General features: G+C 51.6%; 9 protein-coding genes across 9 annotated transcripts; 5 read left to right on the top strand and 4 right to left on the bottom strand.

Annotated features, from left to right (window-relative positions):
- Positions 1 to 324: 324 nt before the first annotated feature.
- On the top strand, positions 325 to 2,314 carry BD324DRAFT_609725 (hypothetical protein; the record flags this gene model as incomplete). Its single annotated transcript, XM_022014170.1, has 6 exons — positions 325 to 508; positions 566 to 666; positions 720 to 1,014; positions 1,079 to 1,341; positions 1,395 to 1,509; positions 1,563 to 2,314. The coding sequence occupies 6 exons, from the start codon at positions 325 to 327 to the stop codon at positions 2,312 to 2,314; spliced, it is 1,710 nt and encodes a 569-aa protein (XP_021869206.1).
- A 300-nt stretch (positions 2,315 to 2,614) lies between these two features.
- Positions 2,615 to 4,401, top strand: BD324DRAFT_582507 (inner membrane protein import complex subunit Tim54-domain-containing protein; the record flags this gene model as incomplete). The annotated part of the gene is made up of 2 exons (XM_022013563.1): positions 2,615 to 3,100; positions 3,178 to 4,401. 2 exons carry the CDS (start codon positions 2,615 to 2,617, stop codon positions 4,399 to 4,401), a joined length of 1,710 nt encoding a protein of 569 aa, XP_021869207.1.
- A 169-nt stretch (positions 4,402 to 4,570) lies between these two features.
- BD324DRAFT_110735 (hypothetical protein) lies at positions 4,571 to 7,685 on the bottom strand. Its single transcript, XM_022011932.1, has 4 exons — positions 6,856 to 7,685; positions 6,534 to 6,813; positions 5,569 to 6,489; positions 4,571 to 5,518 (listed from the first exon to the last, which is right to left on the bottom strand). The coding sequence occupies exons 1-4, from the start codon at positions 7,565 to 7,567 to the stop codon at positions 4,741 to 4,743; spliced, it is 2,691 nt and encodes an 896-aa protein (XP_021869208.1). The 5' UTR covers positions 7,568 to 7,685; the 3' UTR covers positions 4,571 to 4,740.
- Positions 7,686 to 8,117: 432 nt separating this feature from the next.
- BD324DRAFT_633540 (stomatin-like protein) lies at positions 8,118 to 10,296 on the bottom strand. Its single transcript, XM_022016631.1, has 13 exons — positions 9,963 to 10,296; positions 9,872 to 9,897; positions 9,774 to 9,819; positions 9,580 to 9,679; positions 9,479 to 9,525; positions 9,376 to 9,433; positions 9,251 to 9,326; positions 9,180 to 9,196; positions 9,064 to 9,129; positions 8,926 to 9,014; positions 8,692 to 8,869; positions 8,536 to 8,631; positions 8,118 to 8,478 (listed from the first exon to the last, which is right to left on the bottom strand). Exons 1-13 carry the CDS (start codon positions 10,209 to 10,211, stop codon positions 8,333 to 8,335), a joined length of 1,194 nt encoding a protein of 397 aa, XP_021869209.1. The 5' UTR covers positions 10,212 to 10,296; the 3' UTR covers positions 8,118 to 8,332.
- Positions 10,297 to 11,283: 987 nt separating this feature from the next.
- Positions 11,284 to 12,565, top strand: BD324DRAFT_652717 (hypothetical protein; the record flags this gene model as incomplete). The annotated part of the gene is made up of 5 exons (XM_022018539.1): positions 11,284 to 11,357; positions 11,464 to 11,688; positions 11,747 to 11,977; positions 12,034 to 12,195; positions 12,256 to 12,565. The coding sequence occupies 5 exons, from the start codon at positions 11,284 to 11,286 to the stop codon at positions 12,563 to 12,565; spliced, it is 1,002 nt and encodes a 333-aa protein (XP_021869210.1).
- Positions 12,566 to 12,813: 248 nt separating this feature from the next.
- On the bottom strand, positions 12,814 to 15,522 carry BD324DRAFT_609730 (hypothetical protein; the record flags this gene model as incomplete). Its single annotated transcript, XM_022014171.1, has 9 exons — positions 12,814 to 12,999; positions 13,082 to 13,168; positions 13,221 to 13,370; positions 13,422 to 13,694; positions 13,743 to 13,866; positions 13,922 to 13,989; positions 14,031 to 14,137; positions 14,190 to 15,182; positions 15,288 to 15,522. The coding sequence occupies 9 exons, from the start codon at positions 15,520 to 15,522 to the stop codon at positions 12,814 to 12,816; spliced, it is 2,223 nt and encodes a 740-aa protein (XP_021869211.1).
- A 398-nt stretch (positions 15,523 to 15,920) lies between these two features.
- Positions 15,921 to 20,214, top strand: BD324DRAFT_633561 (component of IIS longevity pathway SMK-1-domain-containing protein). The gene is made up of 11 exons (XM_022016632.1): positions 15,921 to 16,525; positions 16,688 to 16,898; positions 16,948 to 17,076; positions 17,125 to 17,260; positions 17,314 to 17,392; positions 17,432 to 17,528; positions 17,583 to 17,660; positions 17,716 to 18,389; positions 18,441 to 18,558; positions 18,612 to 18,970; positions 19,026 to 20,214. Exons 1-11 carry the CDS (start codon positions 16,097 to 16,099, stop codon positions 19,896 to 19,898), a joined length of 3,183 nt encoding a protein of 1,060 aa, XP_021869212.1. The 5' UTR covers positions 15,921 to 16,096; the 3' UTR covers positions 19,899 to 20,214.
- BD324DRAFT_633562 (translation protein SH3-like domain-containing protein) lies at positions 20,215 to 21,649 on the top strand. The gene is made up of 5 exons (XM_022016633.1): positions 20,215 to 20,291; positions 20,461 to 20,612; positions 20,832 to 21,133; positions 21,200 to 21,471; positions 21,540 to 21,649. Exons 1-5 carry the CDS (start codon positions 20,286 to 20,288, stop codon positions 21,567 to 21,569), a joined length of 762 nt encoding a protein of 253 aa, XP_021869213.1. The 5' UTR covers positions 20,215 to 20,285; the 3' UTR covers positions 21,570 to 21,649.
- On the bottom strand, positions 21,587 to 26,447 carry BD324DRAFT_603832 (hypothetical protein). The gene is made up of 13 exons (XM_022013964.1): positions 25,923 to 26,447; positions 25,414 to 25,842; positions 24,803 to 25,362; positions 24,615 to 24,747; positions 24,290 to 24,563; positions 23,873 to 24,247; positions 23,741 to 23,819; positions 23,372 to 23,693; positions 23,266 to 23,322; positions 22,974 to 23,214; positions 22,692 to 22,920; positions 22,346 to 22,635; positions 21,587 to 22,268 (listed from the first exon to the last, which is right to left on the bottom strand). The coding sequence occupies exons 1-13, from the start codon at positions 26,243 to 26,245 to the stop codon at positions 21,795 to 21,797; spliced, it is 3,786 nt and encodes a 1,261-aa protein (XP_021869214.1). The 5' UTR covers positions 26,246 to 26,447; the 3' UTR covers positions 21,587 to 21,794.
- Between the last annotated feature and the right edge of the window lie 109 nt (positions 26,448 to 26,556).

Raw genomic sequence — 26,556 nt, forward strand, 5'->3', positions numbered from 1 at the left:
ACACTGAACTGTCTCTTCCAACTCATATTCCCACACCTTCGAGGTCACAGATACTGAGCTCCTGACCTTGGTGAGTAACTCAAAGGTCCGCCCTCCGGACTGATTTTCTTGGTTTTCAGTTGCAGGCGAAATATTTTCACCACCTCCACCCGACACGTCCACCCGTCTTTCAGCTCTCGACCTGTTCGACGCGACGCCTGCTCCTGCGAGGCCAGACGGCACTGCGCAGGGTAGTCGCCTTTCCATCTGCGAGAACCTTCGACCTTTCTCCCTCACACGCGCTTCGTCCTTCGCTTTCGCCTGGACACCAGAGCGCGAATCGAGATGGGACCCAAACGAGCTGGACCAGAGGACGATTTCGTCCCAGATGACCAGGACGACGATTACTTGGACGAGTTGACTGATGACTCGGAGGAAGATGTGAAGCCTAATATTGGAGGGCCTCAAATACTCAAAGGTGCTCTTCAGCCGCCTAGGCATTTCAGCCTGAGTACAAAGAGTATCCATGGTGAGATTTTGTGTCGTGCGTGTCGAGCAATGAATCGCTGAGTATGGGTGCGCACAGAAATGATCCACCTTGGAAATGTCGACCTCGACCCGCCCTTCCAGCGTGACGTTGTGTGGAGTACGACCAAAATGATGGGATTGATACAATCTCTCTTTCTTGTAAGCATTCTGTCGGCTTCGCATTGCGTCTCCAGCTGAGCGCCTCCCTGTAGAATTATCACATTCCCCCGATCCTCCTCAACGCAGTCTCTCAAGCTGATCCCGAAGCCGACGTTCAGATGATTTGCATTGACGGCAAGCAACGTTGTACTTCTATTCGAGAATTCATGGACGGGACGATCCCTTTCCAGTCACCGAAAACCAAAGAAAGGTTTTGGTACACCAAATACGGCGATCGTAAACAAGGGAAGCAGCTGCCCGAGGCTCTGCGGAGGAGGTTCGAAATGATTCAGATACCGATTGTCGAGTACAAAGATCTGTCACAGGAGCAGATGCGAGATATCTTTCGTGAGTTGGCTTTTCTATGCCTGTCATGGAGACTGCTTTTGCTGACGCTTTCCCTTGCCTTTAGAGCGGGTGCAAATGGGTATGCCTCTCACAACTGCTGAGAAGATGCAGGCCATCTCCTCACCTTGGACGAACTGGATCCTTGAATTGCAGAAGAAATATATATCACACGAAGGTACTCTGGGAGATATGATCAAGATCGACCAGACTCGTGGTCGAGCCTATCAAGCATTGTCCGCATTCGTTCAACTGGCATACTACTATCCCGACCGTCAATCGACGATTAGCTACGTGCAACAGACTGTCTTTTTAAGTCGGGCAGATCAGGTGAGCTAGCTTTGGTGTCCTGTCAGCTTGGCCATTGAAACTTGACCTTCTAGCCTGACAAACCTTTCAAGAAGAAGATCGAAATGACCTTGGCTCTCATGGTGGACATTGCAACGAATCATTTTGCAAAAGCTTTTGGTGTCGTCACTGCTCGAGTGGCTCCGTCCGGTACGTTGTTATGTCTCTCCTCCATCTGTTTCGCGCTGAGAATCTGGTCTCAGAATTCTGGTTTACTGGTCTCCTGATTTACACCCGTATGGGCATCATGTCTGTCGAATCTCTGGCCCAATACATTGGTGCGATGCGAACGTGGATAAGAAGTATTCACCGCGATATCCGGACCAACACAGCTACTGTCAAGGACCTTTTCGCTTTCCTACGAGACCAAGTCCCGAAAAAGAAGTTGCCCCATGCCATCCCAGCGGCCCAAGCGTATGAAGGTGACGACGTCGATCCTCGAGACGCCCGAGCTGCGAAGCGACAGCGTGCATCGGAAGACTCCGACCCCACGTATCGCGGAACGGTAATTCAACGCGATACTGGTTTACCCACTCGAGGGGTACCAAAGGCAATACCCAATTCTGTTGCAGCACCGACATTTACAGCTGGTCCTTCCACTGCATCTTCCTCGACTGGACCTCCGCGTATCACGCGACCGCCCGTCGCTCCTGCTGCTCCAGTTCGTCCCCCTCCACTCGCCATGGACAGGGCTGCCCCACCTCACATGAACGCAAGCTTTGGTCAACTCCAGCAGAATGTCCCTGTCAACCCATATGCCTCTCCCATCGTACGTTGCAAATCGATAGACGAGGTGGCGAAGCTGACTTATACTCTCCAGCAACCTACTAATCCATACACCAACGGAGGCTCTCAACAACCTATCAATCCTCAGTGGAATCCGCAGCAGATTCAGCACTTCAATGCAATGGCAAACGCGAATCATTCTCAACAGCAACGATGGGTAACGAAGTGAACTACCAGTGTGGCGGAAGCGAGCGAGTACGCTGTGCATGAGCCCAATTGCATCTTGCATCGAGACTTAGACCTACTTGTATATAAATGTGTAAGAGATGCGTCTCTGGTTTCGCGGATGTCTGCAACATTCGCAAAAATTCCCCAAGAATCAGTGAAAACACGAAGCTTTGGATGTTCATCTTCACGTGGTCGATCTCGGAACTGTACATGCGTCCGTCGGGTCTTCGAAAAAAAAAGTTGGAAAACTTCAATTCCATTGACCTCTCACCTCTTACAAAAAGATCCGATTACTGACACCATGGCAGAGCCTCCTCCAACATCGACCCCTTCGCCCTCCAACGCTGCGGGTATCCCCTCATCATCCGCTTCACCCGCAAGTCCGGCTGTTCCTTCGTCTTCGTCTGCTCCATCCCCCGCAGCGCCTCCCACCCTCGCATCTGACCCTCTTCCGAAGCCTTCATCCAAAGAACCTCTTACGGGTTTCCGAGCATCGCTCGAACATACCGGTATACCCCGTTCTGTCCTTCTCTGGAAACCGCGCCTCCCATCTCGGAATTGGACCATCTTTCTCACTGTCGTCGGAACCATCTCGTATCTCTACTACGATGATAGGAAACAATGTAAGAGGATCAAGGAGGAATATCTCGAAAAAGTGAGGTATAGGTCCATGGAACCTACGAAGTATAGCTTGGAACTTCCTCGAAAAGTCAAAGTGATCGGTGCCAAATGGCCAGAGGACGATGATGATGATAGGGCATTGAGGTATTTCAGGAAATACGTCAAGGTGAGTTGCTACGAGGTCATGTGTTCGATATCACCATCTCCATTGGGCGAAAGCTTGATGTTGACTTGTCCTTTCAGCCTTACCTCATGGCCGCTGCGATCGACTATGAGCAAATGAGTGCACCGCTACATGGATCCATCACCCGACAGCTTCAGAAACAGATTCTACAACGCCGTCGAAGAGCTTTAGGTCTCGAGGCGGCCTTTGAATCTGCACTACCTCTCCCTGTCCAGGTTGATCCGAAAGAAGCCGAGCAACGCGAGATGGAAGGTGGGACGGTGATCGTCGGGCGAGCGTCCCTGAAGGAGTATATGGAAGGACTGAAGCGTGGTTGGCTGGGTCGCGTTGATGATTGGGATTGGGAGAAGAGTATAGGCGAGACTTTGGAAAAAGATGGAATGTTTGAAAAGAAGGTTGATGTGTTTCCAGAACCCGAGGCAGACGCTCCTACTCCTTCGGATCAACCTCCACCGCCAGCTTCGACCTCAACCTCAACTTCACCCTCACCCTCTTCACCGCTTTACCCTCCTCCACCATCCAGTACTGGACTTTCCAGCAGTCTCTCCTTCCTCTCTCGACCTCCACAACCCCGACCTCAATCTCCTATGCCATATGGATCTTCCCCTGGCGCCGGTTCCTCGGCCTCTCCTCCGCCTATTCCTGAGTCGATGCACACTCCTCCATATCCTCTCCCACCTCAACCCCCCATCTTGTTCGTGCCGTTCGTCTCTCGTCTAGGGTTCAAACAAGTCCCATGGATGATTTACGATTTCTTCACCGAAAGACACAGGGTCAAATCTGGTGCAGAAGCTGCTCTTGCTCTGATCGAAGCGCAGACCAGGGACTTCAGAGGACCCACAGGGGCTGTCAGCTCGTCATCATCCTTCTCAGAACCAAGCAGAGAACCCGACACGGACTTTGAGACCGCCTCCGAATCATGGTACAAGAAAGCTTTCAAAGATCTGCCCGAACGCATGGCCACCGCTCGAAAGGATTATAATGCGAAATTGGCAGAAAGGGTCCAAGACGTGTATGATCTCGAGGATGGCAAGAGACAATTGACAGATGCCGAGATGAAATCGACAAAATCACTCACTACCATCCAAGATTTGAAGGATGAAAGGAAGAAGAAGGAATTGCGATGGATGGGCTCCGAGGAGGGATACGACATTGTCAAGCCTGACACACCAGTAGCATGGGATGAGCGTTTTGACGGATGGTTAAAAGTGTACGAATTGCCAGCGGGATGGGTTCCAGATAGGCCTCAGGATCTGAACGACGCTATTCCACACGAGGTGTAGAAACAAGTGGCGGCACCATGATAACAATGGTCCTTCTGTATTGACTATCTGCTTCGATGCATTTGATATACTGTCAAATACAAATGGAGAACAAATGTCATGTTTACGGTGAATCATTGAGCGAAGTGGACATGGAAGCTATTTGAGATCTTGGCGTTGCCCCGAGTCTAAGACTGCGTGAGACCTTTGATCAAAGCTGATCGAGATGTCAGGTCGTGCGAGAGGACTTCGGTTTCACCAAGAGTCGACATCGCTGGCGCAGCCCTCACAAGCCGTCAGAAAGCTTGCCGGATGGGCATGGTGCAGGAAATGCTCCGTTACTCCATAACGACTTATCAATCATCGAGGGAATTGAGAGCCAGAATTCCACTGCTGTTGCCCCTGATTTCCAGCACGAACAGTTGCCCCGATCGCTGGATCGCTCTTGATTGGACCTTGTGAAACGCCGCCAGTATACGGCCAACTACTGTCGTACTTCCAGGGTTCATTCTGGGTCGGATGACCAGCAACGAGACTTCCCCGGGGCGAGGCGGAAGAATGATTGGTGACAGGACCTTTCCAGGGCTGTGGCTGTCCGGAGCCTATCGCTCCAAATCCACCTGGTGCGGGTGCTGGCGGATCCGAAGCAGGTCGATGTTGACCGATCGAACCGGGATACTGCTGTGCTCCACCAGCAACGGTACCAGGGAGCTGAGACAACCCGACGACGTGTCCTGGACCTCCCCAGGCAGGATCTCCTACAGGTCGAGGATGGCCCGAATCCTTGGCCCAAATACTCGATAGATCAATGCGTGGTTGGCCCGATCCCGACGTGGATCGTAAAGTACCCATGTCAGAGGGTTGTCTGCCCATGGACCAGATACTGCTGGTCGTTGTATCGCCACCAAACAATAGTCCAGGTGAGCCTTGACCAGAGGCGGTCGGAGGGGGAGCATACGAGTGACTCCCTGTACGGACAGGTGGTGGTACGGAACCTCGAGTCACTCCTGCCGGAGGAATGTCGGCTGAGGAAGTCGAGTCCAGCATGAGATTCTGCAGCAGATCATGGGCTGTAGGCCGACCTGGAGCCTGCGGCTGAACAGATGATTGAGCACCAGCGGACCGAACATTTTGCGATCTAACTTTGTATCAATGACAGAATATGTCTTGACGGTCCAGTTTGCTCACCTTCCTCCCCAAAGGATGACCTCTTCTTCGTCGTCGGAGAACTCGGATAAACCGCTGGCGCCTGACTGACCCAGAGTTGCCCGCATGGCCATATTCACAGGATCATCCTCCGTCTCGGTAGTGACAGAAGCGAGATCTGTGTCCCGCATAGAGGCGGCAGAAGCACGCATCATTGCGGTGCCAGAAGAAGTCTGAGCGATGAGCTTTGCGTCGACCTGAAGATCTGCAATACGCATCAATTGCTCTTCGTTCGGGTGAACGGGATGTGCTTGATCATCATCGAGTGATGCTCCTGATGGTCCAAGCGCCTTGCTAGCCATACCCCTGGCGAGAGGGATAAAGCCTCGCATGTCCACGTCCTCCTCTAGTGGGTCAAGGAGGCTTGGCAAGTGATCGATAGGGAAAAAAGTTGCTATATTCAACATCATCCGCTTGTATGATTCCCAGAAATGGCCAATGGCTCTATGAACGGGCGAAGGTGTGTTGGCCGATGATTGATACCTGTTGACATAGTCAAGGTGCAATTTAAGCCACTTCGAGATGATCCGGAACGACGGGAGCATCCTTCGGAGAGGGGCAGAGATGAATTGATGAAGTTCAGCCTCATCCCGCGAATCCGCAAGTGCACTCTCTTTCGCTCGACTGGAAAGCGCCTCGTCGACCTCTGCCGCAGCCACCGAGAACATGGTCGAAGCGAGCTCGAGCAGGAACGTCAAAGCGAGCATTTCAGTGATTTGACGTCTCTGACGTAGCTCGGCGGATTCATTGGCGCCCATCGAAGCGCTCTGTCGGGCGTGCCAGTGGACCCCAATGGTGATGACAACAACTTTTACAATAGCTTCCGAGGGTAGCTGAAGCTCGCGGAGTAGTTCAGGCAGAGTCGAGAGCGTACGAGACTGAATCTTTGTCAAGGCAGAGAGCCTGGTGAAGGGTCAGACATACTACCAAGGTGAAGTCGGACTCACCCGACACGACGATACAGAATCGCCGTGACCAGTAACAGATCCGATCGGAAGCCCTCGACCGATGTCTTTGTAGCAGCTTGGTCCTCTGCTTCAGGGTTTTTGCGCCTTTCAAGCTCTTCGGCTGCTCCTCGTTCATATGTCTTGCGAAAAAATTTCTCCATGATCTCGTGAATGTTCTTGAAGGCATGCTTGACAGCCAGAGCTCTGAGATAGAAATACGTGCAGAGAAATCCGTCAGAAAGGTATGAAGAGATGACGGCAAGTTGATTGAATGCGGACCCTGATTTACTTCAGCTCAAGAACACAGAAAGATGCCACTTACCATCCTCAGGCGCTAAAGCTCTCGCAACTTCATAATAGGTCCACGCTTTGCTATACCTCTCTTGGAGTTTGCTCAATTGCACCCGTCCTTCTCTCACTTCCCTCCTCGTTTTATCTTCGTACTGCTCTCGATACCGTTCCAGATCTCCTAAACAGATCAAAGCTTTATAAACCAGCGCTAGCTTTTCCCTCTTCTCCTCTGGTCCCATATCCGGAGCCAATCCTTGATCTTGACCTCCATCCTCCACCTCTTCGCTCATGGGTATCGTCACGATCTTGAGGTACTCTCTGGCGAGAGGTTGCAGTTGATAGAAATTGACAAGGCGGGAAATCAGAGATCGATAGAAAGATTCTTCAGAGACTAGGCATTGTCTGAATCGCGTCAAGACTTTTTTCAATTCAACGAGCTGGGACGAATGACTATGCTGTCCTCCTCCTTGACGTTTACGACTACCGGCGCCGGTACCGCCTGTTCCTCCTCCACCACCACCACCACCACCACCACCTCCTCCTGACATGGTCGGTGGTAGGTCTGCCTCGAGTCGAGCAGTCATTGATCGATAGGATGAGATGAGCAGGTAGGATGTCTGCTGCCACATTGGTTCGAGAGATTGTGAATAGGTGCTTAGGGGGTGTCCGAAGAACAACGAAAGAAAGCACTCCCGCACGCTGAGAAGACGTCGCTGTGTCAGTAAAGACCAGTTCACCCCCATGAAGCTCCGTGCTCATGTTCCTTCTCAGCCATGACCCGAAATGACTCACCGCTGACGATACAGCTCGACATCTTTAGACCAAGGAGGTTGTACACCGAGCACATCTTTCAGCTTGCCAAAGCATTCTCGAGCTTGACTAAAGCGGGGAATGTTCAGCACTATCTGTACAGGTAGCTCCCAGCTTCCTCTCACTGACCGATCGATATCCGCTGCAGACTTAATTGAGCTCGATGGTGTATGCTCTCGCTGACCATGAGTACCGGTTGTGCGTCTCCGATCCCACACATTGTCCCGTGGCGAATCACGGGACATGACGCAGCTCAAAGCGGACGTCCACCAGTCAGGGAAGCAATGGCGAGCTTCCAATTACCACTGATGATGACGGGCCATCGTTAGCTTTGTCGGAACGATCAAAGGATCAACAAGGTGGAACGGGTCGAGCGATGCACAATGGAAATCACTTTGGGATTTCTGCAAAAACTCTAAAAACGGCGCGAGCCAAGGTGAAAGTGGCGGACGACTCCGATCACCGGGACGCAAGAAGCGATCTACTGACTGTTGATGGAGTCACAAGGGCAAGCACAGTGCGAAGGGGGAATAATGTTATCGCAGAGTTCAGCTCCCTATAGATCACAAGAAGACATTGCATAGCGGCTTCAGAGGAGTGACCGAATCAACACGAAAATTAAAAATCATCTCCTTCGACTTTATATTCCTACAGCTCTTTTCCCTTCTTTCATCACCACATTGTCTTCCTGCGTACGCCTACACACTCGCCATGGAAGCGATGATACCAGCATTCGTGGCAGGTCCAGGACCTCCAGTGGCGTTCTGTTCGCCGTTAGAAGAAGCGAGTTGCTGAGCCATGTTTTCCATTCCAGCGGCACCCATACCTCCGAGGTTCATGGGGACTGTTTATGAATTAGCGAAGCGTCACCAGACAACGTGCAGCAGGCATGGAAGCTCACCAAAAATAACCTTGCTGCCTGAAGACCTTGACATATTTTGCAACGCCTCTAGCTGTCTGATTTGCATGGCAGCAGGTGAAGCAAGAATGTCGGCGGCTGGAGAATGAGTGGTGAGCACCTATCTTCTTCCCCTTGTTTTCTTTTCAGGAAACTCACCTTGTCGCATCAACTTGGCTGCATCGACTTCAGCTCTGGCCGCGATGACCTTGGACTCTCCGATACGTTTCTGGGTTGCGGCGGAAGAGAGAGATTGTTGAAGTTCGACAGAGAAATTGATATCTTTGAGCAATATGGACTCGATTGCCACACCCCACTTTTCAGCGGTGGCTTCAATCTTCGCGCGCATGTGTATAAGTGGTATTGACTGTGATAAGGACCTTCAACACTCACAATCTCTGCAACTTCAGCGGCGAGACCTTCTCGGTCGGAGATGACACTTTGCAGGACTCGACCTCCAACGACCTGTCGCAAGGTAGTTTCTGATAGCGATAGTAAGCCAGGCGTCATAAGGAAAGAGACACGACTGACGGGATCGCTCCATAAGAGCTGTGGTGACGTTGTTGATACCAAAGGCTGCTCGGTAGGGTGAAACGACTGCACGAGTCAGCTTGACTAGATGAGAAGGCTGCAGAGTTCTAGCTCACCGTGCCAACAAATAACACTGAGCCACTCATTAATGACTGAACGAGGCGGAGAGACGACACTTGGTGCTCACCTGTCAATTTCCACAGAAACGTTGTCTTTGGTCTGGACCGTTTGTCGAGGGACGGTAGTCAGTTGGATTTTGACATCTGCAAAGGTGTCACTCAAGGTCCGTTCCCGGGGCGCTGCCCAACTCACCAACGACTCGGATGCTTTCCGAGCAAACGTTGACCCTGACCAAACCTGGGTCGACGGACTGCGAAGATGAGGCCAGATCACGCCACACATAGACCCGTCTCACCTTGTAGAATTGTCCGAATCGACTGACTAGACCGACGGAACCTTGGTCTGGAGGGTGAAACTGAGCAAGTGCCACAGCGCATAGATTCCCGCCTGACTCACCGACATTCTTGAATGGATTGGGCAATGGGCAGCAGGGAATCATTCCAATGGTTCCGACGCATTGGCCGAGACCTTGAATCATGGACCCGTAGAATCCGTGCTGCAAAGGGGGGGCCGTCAGAATTGCAACACGTCACGAAGGATCCGACGCCGGGCATCGGATCACGCCCGGATCGGAAAAATGAGCAACTGACCTCGATGGCTCCGGTTCCAAGATCTTGAGCATAGGATGGTTGCATCCTGCCGGAACGTATCAGTAGGTAGCCCCTTGACATGATGCAGAAACGCTCACTCATTTCGCCTGAGCGGTTGGACGGTCTATCGAAAATCATACATTGATCAGTGTTCCATGTTCGACAATTCATTTCGTCAAGCCTCCTCACGATCAATCCCATGTTATCGGGCTTCCTCGCACCACTGGGAGCATAGTTTGGCGCATCGTCCGTTACGAATCGATGCAATTCTTCCAAATCTTGAGGACGTCCGCCGGTTGTACCTGCCCCACCTTTACCATTTGGCGTAGTGGGTGGGTATGAAATGTCGTTCGATCCGCCTCCACCTCCGATGGGCGGGAGAGCCGGAGCTTTACCATTTCCATTGACGGTGGTTCCTCCAGCTGATGGAGTTGACATATCGTTGAGGGCGTAGGAAGACGTGGTGGGGGGGAGTGGATGATTGACCTTGGGTTGAGACTATGTGTGAGAATGAAGTGAGAAGAACAATGGATGGGATATGATCGAGGTATGGGACCCATAAATAGAGTCTCTCTCATCATTTTTGGCCACCCTTAATTCCCTCTTTACTCCGACGGAATCAAAATTTCCCTGGAAACTCTAATAAATTGCGCTTCAGTGGAAATCTGTCATGGAGACACACTGGCTGCTTTGGCTGCTGTTGCGTAGAGGAGGAGGAGGAGGAAGGCGGCAAGCTTTGAGGGATTATACCCTTGCATCAAGTCCCAACTGCAGGCAGCTGGAGCCTGCCATGCAGCTGGTCATACAACGTACTGCATCGAAGCTTTCTAACTGTGAGATGCCAAGGATTCAGCAAGGACGACTCAAGAGCCTTGGCGTCTTCATCCTTGACCATTAGGTCATACACATCCTCAAATGGTGCTCCGCACTCCGGCAACAAGCTTATTCCAGATCTCACCTCGGTACAACAGATACATACAGCTGGTGGGGGTAATCGAACCATGGTACCTGTCTCCGCACTTGGTAGATAGGAGTAGACGATGAGGTATTTGATCAGGTCTGCCAAAAGGCGATGAGATATAGTTTTGTGCCGATTGTCCGTGCCGAGATACGATATTACCTCTTTACGCACGAATGGTACCTAGATTGGCGCTGCTTTCTGCATAGTGTGGCTCAGGTCGCATACCCGCTTGGGAGTGCAATCCCGATGCTTGGCAACTGGGCGTGTTTGACAAAGTGGATGGGCCAATCAATCACTCTGCCACTCCCTGCTCGCATACTATTACCGGTAACCGGAAATTCCTACAAGCGGTGAGTTCCGGCGCTTGTACCGAGACCCAGAGCCACGTGGCACGGTTACCACGGGGCAATTTTTGTGGGAGAGTGTGGAGTTGCGGTTCCTCTTTCCTGCTAGATCCTTCCATTTACAACCGGCATCCAATCCTATCTATATTTTGTATCACAACAAATACTTTCATCCAACAGGCCACAAAGCCTTTCTCCTCCGACAATGCTGAGAATGGCTCGAGCTTGGATGTTGTTGCTGCTCCTCGTGGGCTTGATCTTGCCCGTATTGGCAGAAGAGTGAGTCACCCCTCCCCTACCCCCTCTCTGCTCCCGACCACCTACCCCCGGCCATCCATGGCAGGCTTTCTTTTGGGTCCAATCTCACGCTTGTATCCTTGTCTAGGCCCGCTGCACCTGTGGAAACTCCAGGCATTCCTATCTTGAACCAGACATTACCTAACCGACTGCTAAACGTGGGCAAGTCGTACTTGACTGGAAAGCGAATCACCGTCGACTATGTCCAACGGAGAATGGACGATGAAGAAGCTGGAGTCGTCAGACTGACTGATAGCAACTACAAGGAGATCGTGGAGGATGGCGATAAAGAGGACATTTACGTTGCCATCTTGTACGTATCAGCCACCTCCTCACACTGTAAAACGACCCGTTGATCATGGGATGATCAGGCACGGCGACATGACTCACCGAAACTCGCCCAAATACTTTGATGCGCACCACGACGCCGTCAAGCTCTACACAGAAGCTATAAAGGAGAAGAAGGAATTTAAAGCCGCCGACGCCGAGGACAAAGCGACAGAATTGACCAAGGACGAAAAAGCATTGCTTAAACATGTGAAATGGGCTCGAATCGACTATGTTGACGAATGGAAACTGTGTGCCAGATGGCAGATCTTCAGGTGAGTCAAAGTGAGAGCAGCAACCACATGAATTCTGGCTGACACTTTTCGGACAGACCACCATACCTCGTCATTATAACCGACGGGGGTGAAAACCTTCGATTCTTCTCGGCTCGTCAATTCCCAGCCAAGGGTGAAGTCATTCTCAACTACATCAAATCGGGCCAATGGAAGGAGATACCTCCGTGGAAGGGCATGTTCGGACCAGGCGGTAGACTGTGAGCTAGACTCCGTTGCCCACCGCTCTGCCTCGCTGACCCAATATTGCCTTCACCCAGGTCGTTCTTCGTTGACCTGTACATTAAACCACAGGAACGACTCGCTGAGCGATTTGGAAACATTCCACCTATCGTTTGGATGCTCGTCTTTGGATGGATGACCAGAGAATTGACAACTATCACCACCCAATGGTTCAACAACCGAGAAGCTCGTCGGGCAGCTGCTCCTAAACCCACGGACAACAAGAAGAGTAGAGAAAAGATGGAAGCGGCTTTGAAGGAACTGAGAGCGAAGCGAGCAGCAGAGGAGGCAGCGTCGGGTTCCTCTGCTGCGTCGGGTTCAAAAAAGGAAAACAAGAAGCGAAAGTAGTTACTTGTTGAGGGCAGTAGGAGAGAAGTGGGGGTTTGGTACATCTTGATTCCGTTGCTACGCAGTGTGCGACGTAGACCATCAATTTTGCTTATTGTCATGCATCCAACCTGTACGCCAGGTTACCACGTAACCAAGAAAATGATACATTTCTTTTCTTCGATAGAGATTATAACACTGAAGGCGACTGGCTATCTGCCTATCGCGGCTGATTGCTGATCTTTCGGGACTTGACCCTACGCCTCCCTCTACCCTTCTTTCGGCCATCTCGGCTCCAGCTTTCCCTCCGCAATCTCCCAAACCATCAGTCGTCGAAGGTATGGCATATGCTCGCAAGTAAAGTCAAACTCTTCAGGTTTCGACAGGTCTTTCCCTCGAGACAGTAGCTCGAGCGTCTGGGAGGAAAAGACACCGCAATCTGATCCATTGTTTTGCTGCGGTGTGTTCTTGAGTTAAAATGCGTCAGCCCTGGCGCCGAGGCTGATGTGCGATGGATAGACTCGTCATGTGACTCACAATGTTGAACACCTTTTTCCAGTCTGAATCATCAAAGTCGGTGCCTTTCTTATCCTTGTGCTCTTCTTGGAGGTATTGGAACAGGTTCTATGCCGTGAGCAGATCAGCAACTGCCTGTGCGGTCAAATCGACTGCTAACCTCGAACACTGGCTCGCCTTGACCTGGATACTGTGACAGAGAATCAAAATACTCCAACCTCTTCTTCTGAAAGTTGATAGCTCCCGCCGTCCAATGCATGTTGCCCTGGTTGATGGGGAAGATGACGAGGTCTTTCGAGAAAAGGTCAAACTAGATCCCCCATCAGTTTGCGAGTCTCTGAAGAGCATGATGTGACCACACCTTTTTGGTCCATCGTTTCAACCTTGATGCTGCGTAGCCTTGCTCGCTCAATTTCTGATAGAAGAAGGAATTGAAGAAGTGGATGTTGGGCAAAGCGGCCTTCTCGTCCGATTTAGGCGAGCGATCGGATCGAGCTTGAATCAAAGATCCATAGTAATTGATGATCTCATCGTCTAGCCACTGCCTGTCTTTTAGGCGCTGCAGAGAAGCCGAGCGGACTTCGGCATTCAAATGTTCCACTTTGAAGGCAGGATTCTTCCAATGCGAGTTGACCTGAGCAGGTTGGTTAACAAATTGCTACCGACTTTCGACCCTACGCACCGTTTCCAACCTTCCCGGGGCCATTTGAGTAGGTACGCGAGGCCGCAGGCGCTTTTGAATCGCTTGTTCATCTTCGAGCCGCTGTTTCTGGAATGACTCGAGGATCTCGTCAATGGCAGGGTTACTGAGAGATTCATCAGGAGGTTCATTCTCTCAGGTCGTCGTCACGCGCAACTCACCGACGCTGTGCAGCATCTAGCTGTGCACGGTTCGCAATTCTCCTGGACCGACCAGGTGAAAAGGTGGGCTGTAGACCGTGAGTCGCAGAACGATATGACGACTCCTCACCTCTATTGGCTTCTGAGTGATATCCTCTACAGTCTTGAGATTGTTTTTCAAGAGCAAATCGGTATACGCATCTTTCTCCTCTTTGGACGTGCTGAAAAGCTTTGAATCTACCATGATTTAGCACACAAGTTCTGATCGACGTGAGCTGAGCTCGCGCACCTCGTTGGAATCGCCATTCCAGCACTCTCCCCTGCGTCTCGTCCCTCGGCTCTGGCTTATGTACTAATCTGTAGAAAGCCCGCTTCGTGTTTCCGTCGAATATCCCGGCTTTATGCTGATTTCTCGCAAATGACTTGAGGTACCTCTTGAATGTACCTTGCCTATCCCGCTGGCCCTTCCTCCGACTTCGGGATGAACGGACCCCAGATTTTTGGCTAGGCGACAAGGGCTGTGATGAGCCGGTGGCTCGTGACGACGCTTGAATGCCGGATTGTGAATCGGTGCTTGTAAGCCAGTCGTACTTCCTCTGAACGGATTGACCCAAAAGATCCGGTCTGGCTGGTGGTGGGCGCCTCATACGGGTCGAAGGACCAGCCTCAGGTGTCAATGAAATCGGTCCCATCGGTTCTGTCGATGCTTCTGCAGCATCATGAGAGTCTTCCTCAGCTTCATCGTCCGTATCTGCCAGATCTATAGGTTGGTCTTCCGTCCCGTCTTCCAGGTCCTCAGGCGGACTGCCGCTTGATTCGAAAGGTGGTTCATGCGCATCACCGCCAGATGTAGATTGGGGCTGGGATTGGGATCCTGGAGATAGGGACCGGGCAGATGGATCGGATGCATCTCCAAAGGGGTCGTCTGGCGAAATACCAGGCGAGGATCGTGAGTCTACCTGGTTGCTGTTGAGGGAGGGTGATAAAGCATCATGAGACACAGTTGAAGAAGGTAATATGGGATACAGAGAGGAGGATGGTAATGGCTGAGACTTCTGCGCGGGTGTGGATGAGGTGGATGGGGTCATTGGTTTCGGTGAACGGGATCTTGTGCGTGATCGAGTGCTGGGTCCAGCTTGACCGATCTCTCCTGTATCTCCTGCGGGATACGAACCATTCTCACTGCTGAGAAGCTTCGAACTCGGTTCCGAGACCTCTCTCATGAGCGGCGGTGAAGAGTCTCCGTCCAATTGTACCTGGTGTGCACGTCGCTTCGACCGACCTATTCAAATCAGGTATCAGTGTCGTCTCCTCTAACGAAACGTAACCTGAGACTTGTGAGGCTACACTTGGACCTGATACAAAGGATGATGAGCTGCAGACTCACCTCCTACGCGGAGCACCAAGCCCATACGCGAGAGGATGGCAGAAGTCTTCTGGCCGAATGATTCCGCGATACTCGTCAAACTCTTGCTTGGTGAACTCTCTGATCTCAATACGAGTGGTGCGGCTGAATGTTCCACAGTCCGTCGGGGTGTCTTCGTTCGTTGAGCCAGGATGAGATCGTCTGGATCTGTATCTTCCAAGAATGAAGCTCTCCTCGAGCGTTTCCTGTCTACCATTGATGCTACGGAGGGTCGCCTCTGGTTGGCAACCTAAGCCTTTGGAGGATGACGAGAGAGATTCCACGGCAAGGTGTGGCACAGCAGGGAAATGCACGCCCAGATACGTCGAGCGGTGATCCCTTCTTGTAGATTCTGCCCCGATGCCTCAGTCTCTCCAAGGTGCCCCTTCTCAATGTGATCGTGTAATCCACGGTTCAAGAGATCAATCTAATGTCAATAAATGTGAACGCGACGGTCGAGCTGAAGACAGTGAGGATTATTGATTAGCTTTCATTACAAAATATTTCTAATGACGAATTTTCCTAATGGGTTCTGCCGCTAAAACCTCAAAAAAATAGAAAAACAAAAAAAAAACCTCGTGATTCGCCGCTCTGGGGGTGAGAAGGTCACAGTTCTTTGTCAATATACATATCACTCACCGCTAGACCTGTCTCTTTGCTGTCGAGGACTGAATGCTCTGACACTCGCGCAGAGCAGAGTGGTCAAGATAGGAGGTAAAATAGGGGGTGTATCAGGGAATTGAGCTTTCTCGAAGCCGTTCCCCTCTTGACGCCCCTACTAGTTAAGAGGTATGGCCAGTCTACGACCGACCACCTCGTCTGCGGATCTATTTCCAGCTTCCTCCTCCAAATCGACGGACGATGGACAGCTCGCCAATGGACTCAGCTTAGGTCTGGACGAATCGTCAGAGGAGATTCTGGCCACGCACGGAGAGAATCGATCAGAACCATTGGAGAGGATGGAAAGCCTTGAAAGCGGTTCATCCGAATCATCTGGTCAAGTCGGAGCCTCCAGTCTTGAAGAATCACTGGAAGGACAGGAGGACTCTGGATCTGATCAGGAGGTCAACGGTCTGCGTCATGATGAGGATGGGATGATGATCCAGATGGATTCAGTCATGGACATGGGAAGCGAGGGCGAGAGTGATGAAGGGAACAGTAGCCAAGAAGTCATCATGAGCGATTCAGAGGCTGGGCCGTCAAATGGCAAGCGAGTCAAGGTGGGCGCCGGCGCGCGGGCTTGAGCAGCACGGAGACGATCGGAAACCATGAGCTGACCTTTTGCTCTCCTCTTGTCCCTCTCTTGCCTTCGTCTATCACCGCGCCATTCTCTAACCTCGCTGTCGCGTGACTGATCCTTATCGTCATCTCGCCTCGGCCAGGTCTACGAGCTACGCGAGAACTCGTGGTATGATCGAGGGACTGGACATTGCAGAGGAGTTTATGACGATGCTCAAGATCTCGCCATGTTGATCGTCGAGGCCGAGGTTCCTGAAAAGCCTGGCGAGGATGAAGGCGAAGGTGGCTTTCTGAAGGATGAGCTGTTATTGAGCGCGAGGGTGGAGAAAGATGACATTTACTCTCGGCAGCAGGGTGAGCCAGCCTGCACAATCTTGCATTCCAGCTGAAATCTCCTTACTAGACACGCTCATCGTTTGGACTGAACCGGGGACCAACCTCGATATTGCACTTTCGTTTCAGGATGCAGAAGGGTGTGAGGACATCTGGCAGTTCATGTCGGAAGTCAGGCGGCATCTCAATGGCTTACCTAGTGAGCTCAGATCAACACTCATCGCTTCTGAGCTCATGTCATCCGCAGATGAACTTGACGCATCGCAACATCCCTCATCATCATCACCTCTTTCTGGCTCGCCGGTACTCGGTTCAGGTACAGGTCAAGGCACACTCACCGAAGCTCGCATGACGTGGGAGAAACCATCGTTGGCTAATATTAAGTGAGTCCAAATCACCATTCTCACAAGATCCCGCTGACAAGGCCCCACCAAAGGAGTCAAGAGATATGGTTACGGATGCAGACAAAGTCTCCAGCTGGGCGTGAGAGGGCAGTACGACATATAATCAGCGAGGTGAGCCCAGCTTTTGGGATCCGTACTGACTGGCTATAGGACTACATCAAGGAATGCATTGCGGTACATGAGCAAGCGGAGGACTTGGAAAGTCTGGATGATCTACACGCCCTGTGCTCGTTGATGCAGACTATACGTGGGTCTCATCAGTCCAGTGGTTGAACACGGATTCTGATCTCTTTCCCTGCAGTACTTCTGAACGACAATACAGTTTTCGAATACATCCTTCAGGACGACATGTTTGTCGGTGTCCTGGGTCTACTCGAATGTACGTTCTCGTTGATCCCAACAACGAATGTGTCGCTGATAAGTCGGACCCTCAGATGACCCCGAATTCCCTACCCTTAAAGCCTCTTACCGTTCATTCTTCGAGGAGACTGCCAAATTCCGCCAAGTCGTCGAGATACGGAATCCGGTGATCGAAAGCAAAATACACCAAACCTATCGGCTCATGTTCCTCAAGGACGTCGTCCTCGCTCGAGTCCTGGAAGACCCAACATTTGGAATACTGAACGGCTTCATCTTTTTCAATCAAAGTGACATCGTCTCGTACATGCACTCGACTGCTGGAGTATTGAATGAATTGTTCGCAGGATTTAAAGGCGGTTCAGAATCAACAGATGAACCTCTCGATGACCGGAAACGCGATATCGTTCTGTTCCTACATCAACTCATGATCATGGGCAAGAGCGTTCAATTACCGAATCGGGTAGCCCTGTATCGCAACTTGTTGGAGAAGGGCTTGCTTTATGTCTGCGAGTGGGCTTACACCCGACACGAAGCTCAAATTCTGCATGCCGGTGCAGAGCTTTTGAGCTTAGCAGTAGAGCACGACGTCAACGTCTTTCGACGACATTGCCTCCAGGCCCATCAAGCTCGACGTAGGACGCTATTGGCGGATATGATTGGCCTCATGAACGCGACGCAGAATATCGGCCTGCTCAGTCAGACCATGGACACGCTCCGGTCGATACTGGATGTCGGGATGGACGAGGCGGTAAGTTGAGAATCTTCGGAGACAAAGGGTGATTGAGCTCACGCCGCTCAGGCTTTTGCGGTCCGAAAGGAGAGCGAGAGTGCCGAATCGTTTATGACGTACTTTTACGACCACTGTTCAGTGATACTGTATCAGCCATTGCTCGACCTTCCAGATGTCAATTTTAACGGTATGTGAGATTGTTGTTCACCAGTACTATCATCGCTTATCTGTGTTAAACAGAACCCCCTGCCCATCTCCCTTCCCTCTCACGCGAACGCAGATCCTTATTGCAAGGCCTCATTGAGCTATTCTCCTTCACCTTGTCCAATCAGAATCAAGCACATCGCGCCGCCTATTTCCTCCTCTCACACCCGCTGTCCCGCAAGGTGTTGACTTTGCTCTACTTCAAGGACAAGTCACTCCGTCACGCCGCATTACGATACATGAGGACATGTTTCAAGATTCAAAATCATTTCATCCATCGATATTTCGTCAAGAATGACCTGCTGTTGCCCCTGTTGGACCTCATAAATTCGCAGAATGGACGGGACAACATGTTGAGCTCTTCGTATATGGAAGTACTGGAGCTGGTTCGAAAGGTGCGTCTCGCCATTCGTGGCCAATTGTGAGGCATGTCTGATACGTGATGCTTAGGAGAACATCAAACCCATCATAAATCACCTGTTTGAGAATCACAAAGCTCGTCTAGACGTGCTCGCTTCTCGACCATACCTTCGTCTAATAATTCGTGGTCTGACACAACGTTGGGAAGCCAACAATGAGCCAGCACCTCCGCCCCCACCTCAGCCTGATCCAAACATGTCCAGCAGCAAGACTTGGTCCATGTCTGCCGAGGCGGACGAGGAGAATTACTTCCAGGCGTCCAGTGATGATGAGGAGATTGGACCAAAAGCTCCCATGTCGTCTTCCTTGGTCTCGCCACAGAAACGGAAACGAGCTCAATCCGGTGCACCTACCCCACCACCTCCAAAACGTCCGTCTGCTCCGAGTCCTGGCCGAATGGCCAGTGGGAACAACGGCTCTTCAGCTCTAGGACTAGACTATGATGATGGGAGTGATTCTGACGGATCATCTGGTGCTCAGTCTCCCGTCATCAAACCTTCTGCTTCTTCCGCATCATGGAACTCGAGCGAGACATCGTCATCGACTGAACGTGGTAGTACGCCACCGGAGGAACTCGCTGAAGATCTGGGAGATGTGGCCATGAAGATGCGAGCCAAGCGATTACGTGAAGAGGAAGAGGAAGAGGGTTTTGCAGGGTTACTCGTCAAGCAATCGAAAAAGACTAGTGATAATCAATCCGTTGGGAATGGGCCAGCATCAAGATCTCGCTCTCGATCAGCTTCGCCAAACGCCAAGGGAGGATCAGATGACATGAAAGTCAACGGGTCATCTACCGCCGCTGCCACCGACAAGGAGTCTCCGAATGGTGGAAAGAAGAGCAAGATTAGATTGAGTTTTGGTCCTTTTGGTAGGAAAGCTGCGGGTGGAGGTGGGGACAAGTGAGGGTCTTATATTCGGAAGGGGTTTTAAACTGGGCTCTCCTTCATGTGACATCGAGAGTTAGAAATGAAAGCTGAAAGCATGCTGCCCTTGATCACATGCATCCCCGTTGTATGAGTCTGCCATCAAAATGTGTCGCCACTCGGATGGTGTTTGGAGTGGAGGAATGGCGAGTCAATTTTGAATAAATCGTTGCCATCGGCTTTAAGCATTCTATGTTGGGTGCCACACGCTTCAGTTGAAAAATTAACGCCGAATCTCTCCGGTCCGGTAGCTTCGTAGCCCCCTCACACATGGGATTTTTGGTTGGTAGTAGTAGGAGAAAGCTTGAACGGTTGGAAGACTTCAGTGTTTGACGATTACATCTTTCAACCGTCTCGACTTGTCAACATGGGTGTAAGTCATAATCGTACATGGCGAGAGCAGCAGAGGGGGGCATAGCAGTACATAAGCAGCTGAATCAGCGATGATCAAATCTCCATTGGGCTGCTTGTCGCCTATGCTTGCTCCGTCCTTCCCATGATGGAACATCATTCGCTGACGTTTTGCTCCTCCCCTTCTCTAGCGAGTTATCCGTGCCCAGAGGAAATCTGGAGGGATCTTCAAGTCCCACACTCACCACAACAAGTCTCCTGCTAGACTGAGGAACCTCGACTTTGCCGAGAAGAATGGATACATTCGAGGTGTCGTAAAGGACATTATTCACGATGCTGGACGGTGAGTTTTGTTCTTTCTTGCGCGTGTGATGGTCCGTCTTGTTGCCAGAGAGGGAGGAGGGCAGATTGGGAAGGGAGGTCGGCGCTGGAGACGAATGAGTGTGCTGTTGAGCAAAGGAGGATAGAGAGAGAGAGACTTTTCCCCTAAATGGTTCCTCACGCTTCTTTGCCCCTGTCGACATTTTATCAGCTGGACAAGCTGCTGACATAGACCCTTCAGAGGTGCTCCTCTCGCTGTCGTTCACTTCCGAGACCCTTACCGCTACAAGGTTCGAAAGGAGACTTTTATCGCCCCTGAGGGAGTCTCCACTGGATCCTTCATCTACTGTGGAAAGAAGGCCACCCTTCACGTCGGAAACGTTCTCCCCATCTCTCAGTGCCCCGAAGGTACCATTGTCTGCAATGTTGAGGAGAAGGTCGGAGACCGAGGTGCGCTCGCCAGGACATCTGGAAACTATGCTACTGTCATTGGACACGGAGAGGATGGAAAGACCCGTGTCAGATTGCCTTCCGGAACCAAGAGTGAGTTCGAAGGCACCAAAAGTTCCGAGAGGAGAGTCTGTGTTGCTGACCAGTATATTCTCTCAGAGGTCATCAACTCTCGTTGCCGAGCTGTCGTCGGAATCGTCGCTGGTGGTGGACGTATTGACAAACCTTTCCTCAAGGCTGGAAGGAAATACTTTGCCATGAAAGCCAAGCGAAACTCTTGGCCACGAACTCGTGGTGTGGCTATGAACCCTGTCGACCATCCTCATGGTGGTGGTAACCATCAACACATTGGTCACGCCTCCACCATGGCCAGAGATGCTCCTGCTGGTCAAAAAGCCGGTCTCATTGCTGCTCGCAGAACTGGTCTCCTCGTGAGTTTCTTCCTCCTGACTGTTGTGAATTCAGAACGCAACGTGCTGACATTTGCATCTCCTCCTAGCGTGGTACCACTGGAAAGGAGAAGGAGTAAGCGAATCAGTGACGAGACGATGGGCGAGGGCTTGTATCATTTCCATTACGTACGAGGAGGATGCATGGTCCTCACTGCGGCAACCGGGGTGTGTTTGTCCGGCGTCGCAAGCATTGTCCGGCACTTTCGCGCAATTCAACCTATGGTTCCTGAACATATGCGCTACATCATGCGTTGATTTTGATTTGAAGCGCGACACTACTACGTACGGCCCAGAACGATGATCTATCCCCTGTATCCCACAGACGTTTCTATTGCTGCTGCCAGACTGGTCATCACTTGGCTGACCAGATGTACTGGACAAAGTATTGCTCTTCCCTCATCGAGAAGCACGAGCCTCTCGGATTCTTTCCGCTTCTCTTGACCTCCTTCCTCTCCCTCTCCCTCTCCTTCTCCTTCTCCTGCTCCTTCCGCTGCTATTCCGCCTTCAAACTCTGTCTTGATCCCCATGGTGTGTTGCTCGAACCCTGGAATCGGGGTCAAGGGACCACAAGACGTGTCCAGTGTATCGATTGATCCGTCAGATACAATGCACCTGTTTGAACGAGCCAAGGAAACATCCAGAGCGTATCGCTTGGCGTCCACATCCCAGACGAGCCGATAAGCCGAGATGGATCGGACGACGAGTTTTGGGAAATCGCGACTGGTTGATCGCAGATTGTTGATGGTCAGGAGTATGGGTAGAGTGTTGCAGAGAAGCTATAAAGAGAGGAAGACAAGCAAAAAAAACGGTTAGCTGAGCTGCATTGGTGGATCTCAGGACGCTGTCGCCTCACCTCGCAGAAAGCCTTTGCCAGACTGATCTTGACATTTCTAGCTTTGGACAGCTCATTCAACTTGTGCGAGAACAAGTCTTGCAACATTTCATGTGGGTTCTTGGCAGATTCCGAGAGAACTTCTCCGTCTGTCCCAGTGGTGGTCGAGAAAGACACTTCGTACGAATCGTCCGAAGGAGTGTAGGTAATGGAACAGCTGTATCCCGGAGCGTAGGATAGAGTAGCCGTACACAGGTCAAAAGCTAGCATTTTAAGATGCTTAAATGGAGCCGACTTGTTGAGACGATTCACTGAGAGAAACCGATGAGTCAGTCCTGCTTTTCCGTCAGGCTCCAGCATCACTCACCCTCTCCAGCCACCACTAAAACCTTGGACAACCTCTCCCATTCTTCGAGGAACGAAGGGACGCATCGTGAAATGTCATTCTCTCGGAACCTGACGATGGAAGATGAAGGGTCGAGGGTGATGCTGTCGGAATTGGAAGCTGTGGACGGAACAGACACGGTCGGCGGTAACGGAGATGTCGCTGCTGACGCGAGAGACGGCCGATGCCGCAGTTGAACGACTGTGACGACCTGAGAGTCACACTGTATCAGCCATAGATCGCCGCTTTCGCAAGCAGACACACCTGACACTGATGGCCTTTCCACCAGTCTCGGATCTGGATATACACTCTCGGCATGGCCACCTCGGCGACTCTTGCGTCCTTTAACAGATCTCGAGTGTTGACACATAGAGCTGGGATCATTCCCGCCACCGCCGACGAGGATTTCGGCGCGCCCTTCCCTGTAATAGGAGGATACTGCAGGGTGTAGGGAATCGAGCGGTCTTTGAGCTGCTGCTCAATGATGGTCTGGGCTACCAGCGCGCTGGAAACCTCTGTCAGCGAGGGCAACTCGTCGAAATCTGGTTCGACATACTTTGAGAAAATGTACATATCCATGAGATCCCGGTTCGCGATTTCGAACGAGCTCTCGCTACATCGTGTCAGCTTAGTACATCTCCTTGTGGCAGAGGGCAGCTCACCTCGGACTGGCAGGCGTGTCCTGCCCTACTGCAGAGAGCAAAGCGTTGACACCAGTGGGATCGGCCACGGTTGCCCCGGCGGCTTCCACACCGCGATCCACAGACCCTCTCGGTCGCCTTGCCTTGAGTCGCGCCATATCAAGCACACTCCGATCTCCTATGGCAAACTTCATCACGCCACCATCTGACGGTGTTCGGACGAGCCGAAGGAGCTCAAACACGATTCCAGCCGGAGTGACTTTTGCAACAAGATGGTGCAGTGTAGAAGTGGGTAAAGGGACGAAGACAGACGATGCGGGAAACAGGTCGTTTTTGGGCAAATCTATCACCTGATTAGCTAGCGTCACGGCAGCAAGATGATCAGCTAACCTTGGTACCGTATTGGCAGCCTGCGAACGGGTATCCAGCCAAGCTGCCGCATTTGGTTCTCTAGGTTCTCCGTGATGATCTTGGAGAGGTATCTTCAGCCTTGCGATATATTCAAAGCTCGACTTGACTCACCGCGGTGATAAGCCGTACAAGATCATCCGTCATTCTCAGCTTGGATTCATTCACACTGATCGTAGCCATCCGTGCGCGTAATGTTCGTCCTTCGTTTCCAGTCTCATCAGCGATTTCGATGTAGCCATTAAAAGGCGAAACAGTAATTTTCAGTGCAGAGTCGCCCTGCTTTGACGGTAGAGGGATGGCATAGTGGTCTATGGGTTCGTCGTTTAACCCTTGTGATGCAGGATGTGTTATGAGGTTTGGTGGTTTGAGCGGCAGCAAGGTAAGTCGAGAAATGTCAAGAGACGAGGTATATGCTTGTAGAAGATGGGTGGCGTGGGCCCGAGCGGCAGTGTTGAGCGCATCTTCCAGACTGAGATTGCTAGAATCCTGCACCAAAGTCAGCAATAGTGTCAGAGCTGCTGGACCCACTATTCTCAGGCTGGACGAGTCCATCACTTCGCCAGCCTTCAACGTTCCCGCGCTCCCAGCTTCGCCAATCTCCCATTTGACATCCAGACGTAAATTCAACACTCGCTCGGAAGGTATCACGCCTCCCGTCTGGATCCCACAAAACAGATCGTTTAGCATAGACGGCTTGCCAGTTTCCGCGACGGCGATAGAAAGTGTTCCCCCGAAAATGTATCGGGAATCTTGACCACGTTTGGGTTGAGCGGCATTCGGAGGGGCTGTCGGGCGCGGCCGACTATTGCCAGGATGTCAGTCACTACCACTTAGCATTTCGTCACCAACGCACATCCAGTATCTGACAATGAGGACACTCTCGTCCCTCTTCATCTCCACCTGCAGAGAGCTTCTCCATCTGCCTTGATTCAATCGCATGGCCTCTAAGTAGAGTGCCTCCAGCTGCTGAGTCAGATTGAGATGTTCTGGATGGCAGCAGTCAGCGAACGGATAGATGTCGTAGGGAGAAGGGGAACTTACCAATAAAATTGACGAGACGGACGAATGGAGCGTCTACCTTCCGGTCGGCCGAATGATCTGTAGCCACAGCCGGATCCTCATTGTCGCCTATATCCCCATGCTCCTCCCGAGGCCTGAGGATTTCCTCATTGACAACCTCTAGTATCCCCTGCCTAGCTTCTCCCGTTACTTTACGAAACCCACCCACCCCACCGGGATCGTGAACACCTCTACCTTTGTATCTCCAACCCCACTCTATTCCTGTCAACCACCATCGTGAATCCTCCCCGCCATCTCCATTTGCAACCATTGTCAGACTCGCTCTCCAGCCGTGATTGCCTCCTCCAGCTACGTATACTTTTCCATCCCTGACAGCTCGGATAATGAGCTCTGGCGGAACATAGTCGACACATTTGAGCCGATACAACAAACTTCTATTCAGTTTCCGGAGGGTTCGGAGAATTTTGCGGTTTGTCAATGGTACGAGAGGAGCAAATGATTCGGTGAGGGCCGTCGGCAGACGCGAGTATGTGCCCGTTTCCAATAAGGCGATGGCGGTGAGAAGGTCCGGATTGCGCTCCCTAAGGTGACATTTCAGTACTGTCCAACATTCGAGTTACCTCCGCACTTACCTTAGCGCCTCAATCATCTTTGCCACATGCTGGACGTGACCTATGGCCTGCTCATGCTGTCTGTTCTGATGTTCCATGAAGTGCGTGATCCTCTTTGCATCCGTGACTTTGCCTCGGGGCATAACAGCTCCATCGTCTTCTGTCGCTCGTCCTTTGCCTTTGCCGGAAATGACCTCTGCAGAAGGGCTAGTATTGCTAGATTCGCCGATAGAATGAGGAGTCGGGAAAGAAGGTGTCGGATGAGAATTGGCATTGTAGGCATGCTGTGCCAGAGGATGCGGGTGAGACGCTGTAGATGGACCGGGGATGTCAATGTCCACTGCCATTTTCCATCGTAACACAGCCAAGTATTTCAAGACGGCTTGACGCTGGGATTTGGCATACTCGATGACATGTCTAGGTCGATTCTTGGTAGTCGCCGAAGGCAGTCTAAGCAGGATGCAGGTGTCATTTACGGTCATGGCCTTACAATCTCGGAGAAACAGAAAACAAAATGCGTCGTGACTCACGTTTGCCCCAACAAGGTCTTCATGTCCCCGTATCCCTTTCGGACCACTCTGTCCAACACCAGACCAAGAGGTACCCCTTCAATCTCATCGTAAGGCGGTAGGTCCTGCTCTAGCTGCGACGGGGTCGGAGTGGGATATGTGAACCATGGCTCAGGTCCCAATTGCGGGTTATGCGGATGTACCGTTGTCGGTTTAGGACCGTCCATCATGGGCTCGGACAAATCGATGTGACCATTGGACTCCACCGTGTTGACCTTTGAGGTCGATGCGACCATACTGCCATTTTGGTACGTTGGTTCCATCGTGACATTCGGGTTCGACATGTTTGGAAGAGCACAAAGGCCTCTCTCTCCGATGCGACACTCTGTTTCCTTGCTTCGCCTGTCTGTCTGACGTCGCAGATCTCTCTGTTGACGCGAGTTCAGCCAAGTTCTATCCAGACATGGTGTCGAAATGGTCTCAATGAGCGTGTCCGGTGTGCTCCAATTGTGATCGCTGCTGCTGCCAGATGAAATTGAAAGAATGAGAATGATGTGGGTGCCGTTTATTCCCCGTTTTGATGCGTAGGAAGTTCCGAAGTGACGGCCGGGAGAGTAAAGTCACGTGATGCGAATCTACACGCGACATATACCTT

Source organism: Kockovaella imperatae, assembly GCF_002102565.1.
Source record: "Kockovaella imperatae strain NRRL Y-17943 chromosome Unknown BD324scaffold_12, whole genome shotgun sequence".
NCBI classification, from domain to species: Eukaryota; Fungi; Basidiomycota; class Tremellomycetes; order Tremellales; family Cuniculitremaceae; genus Kockovaella; species Kockovaella imperatae.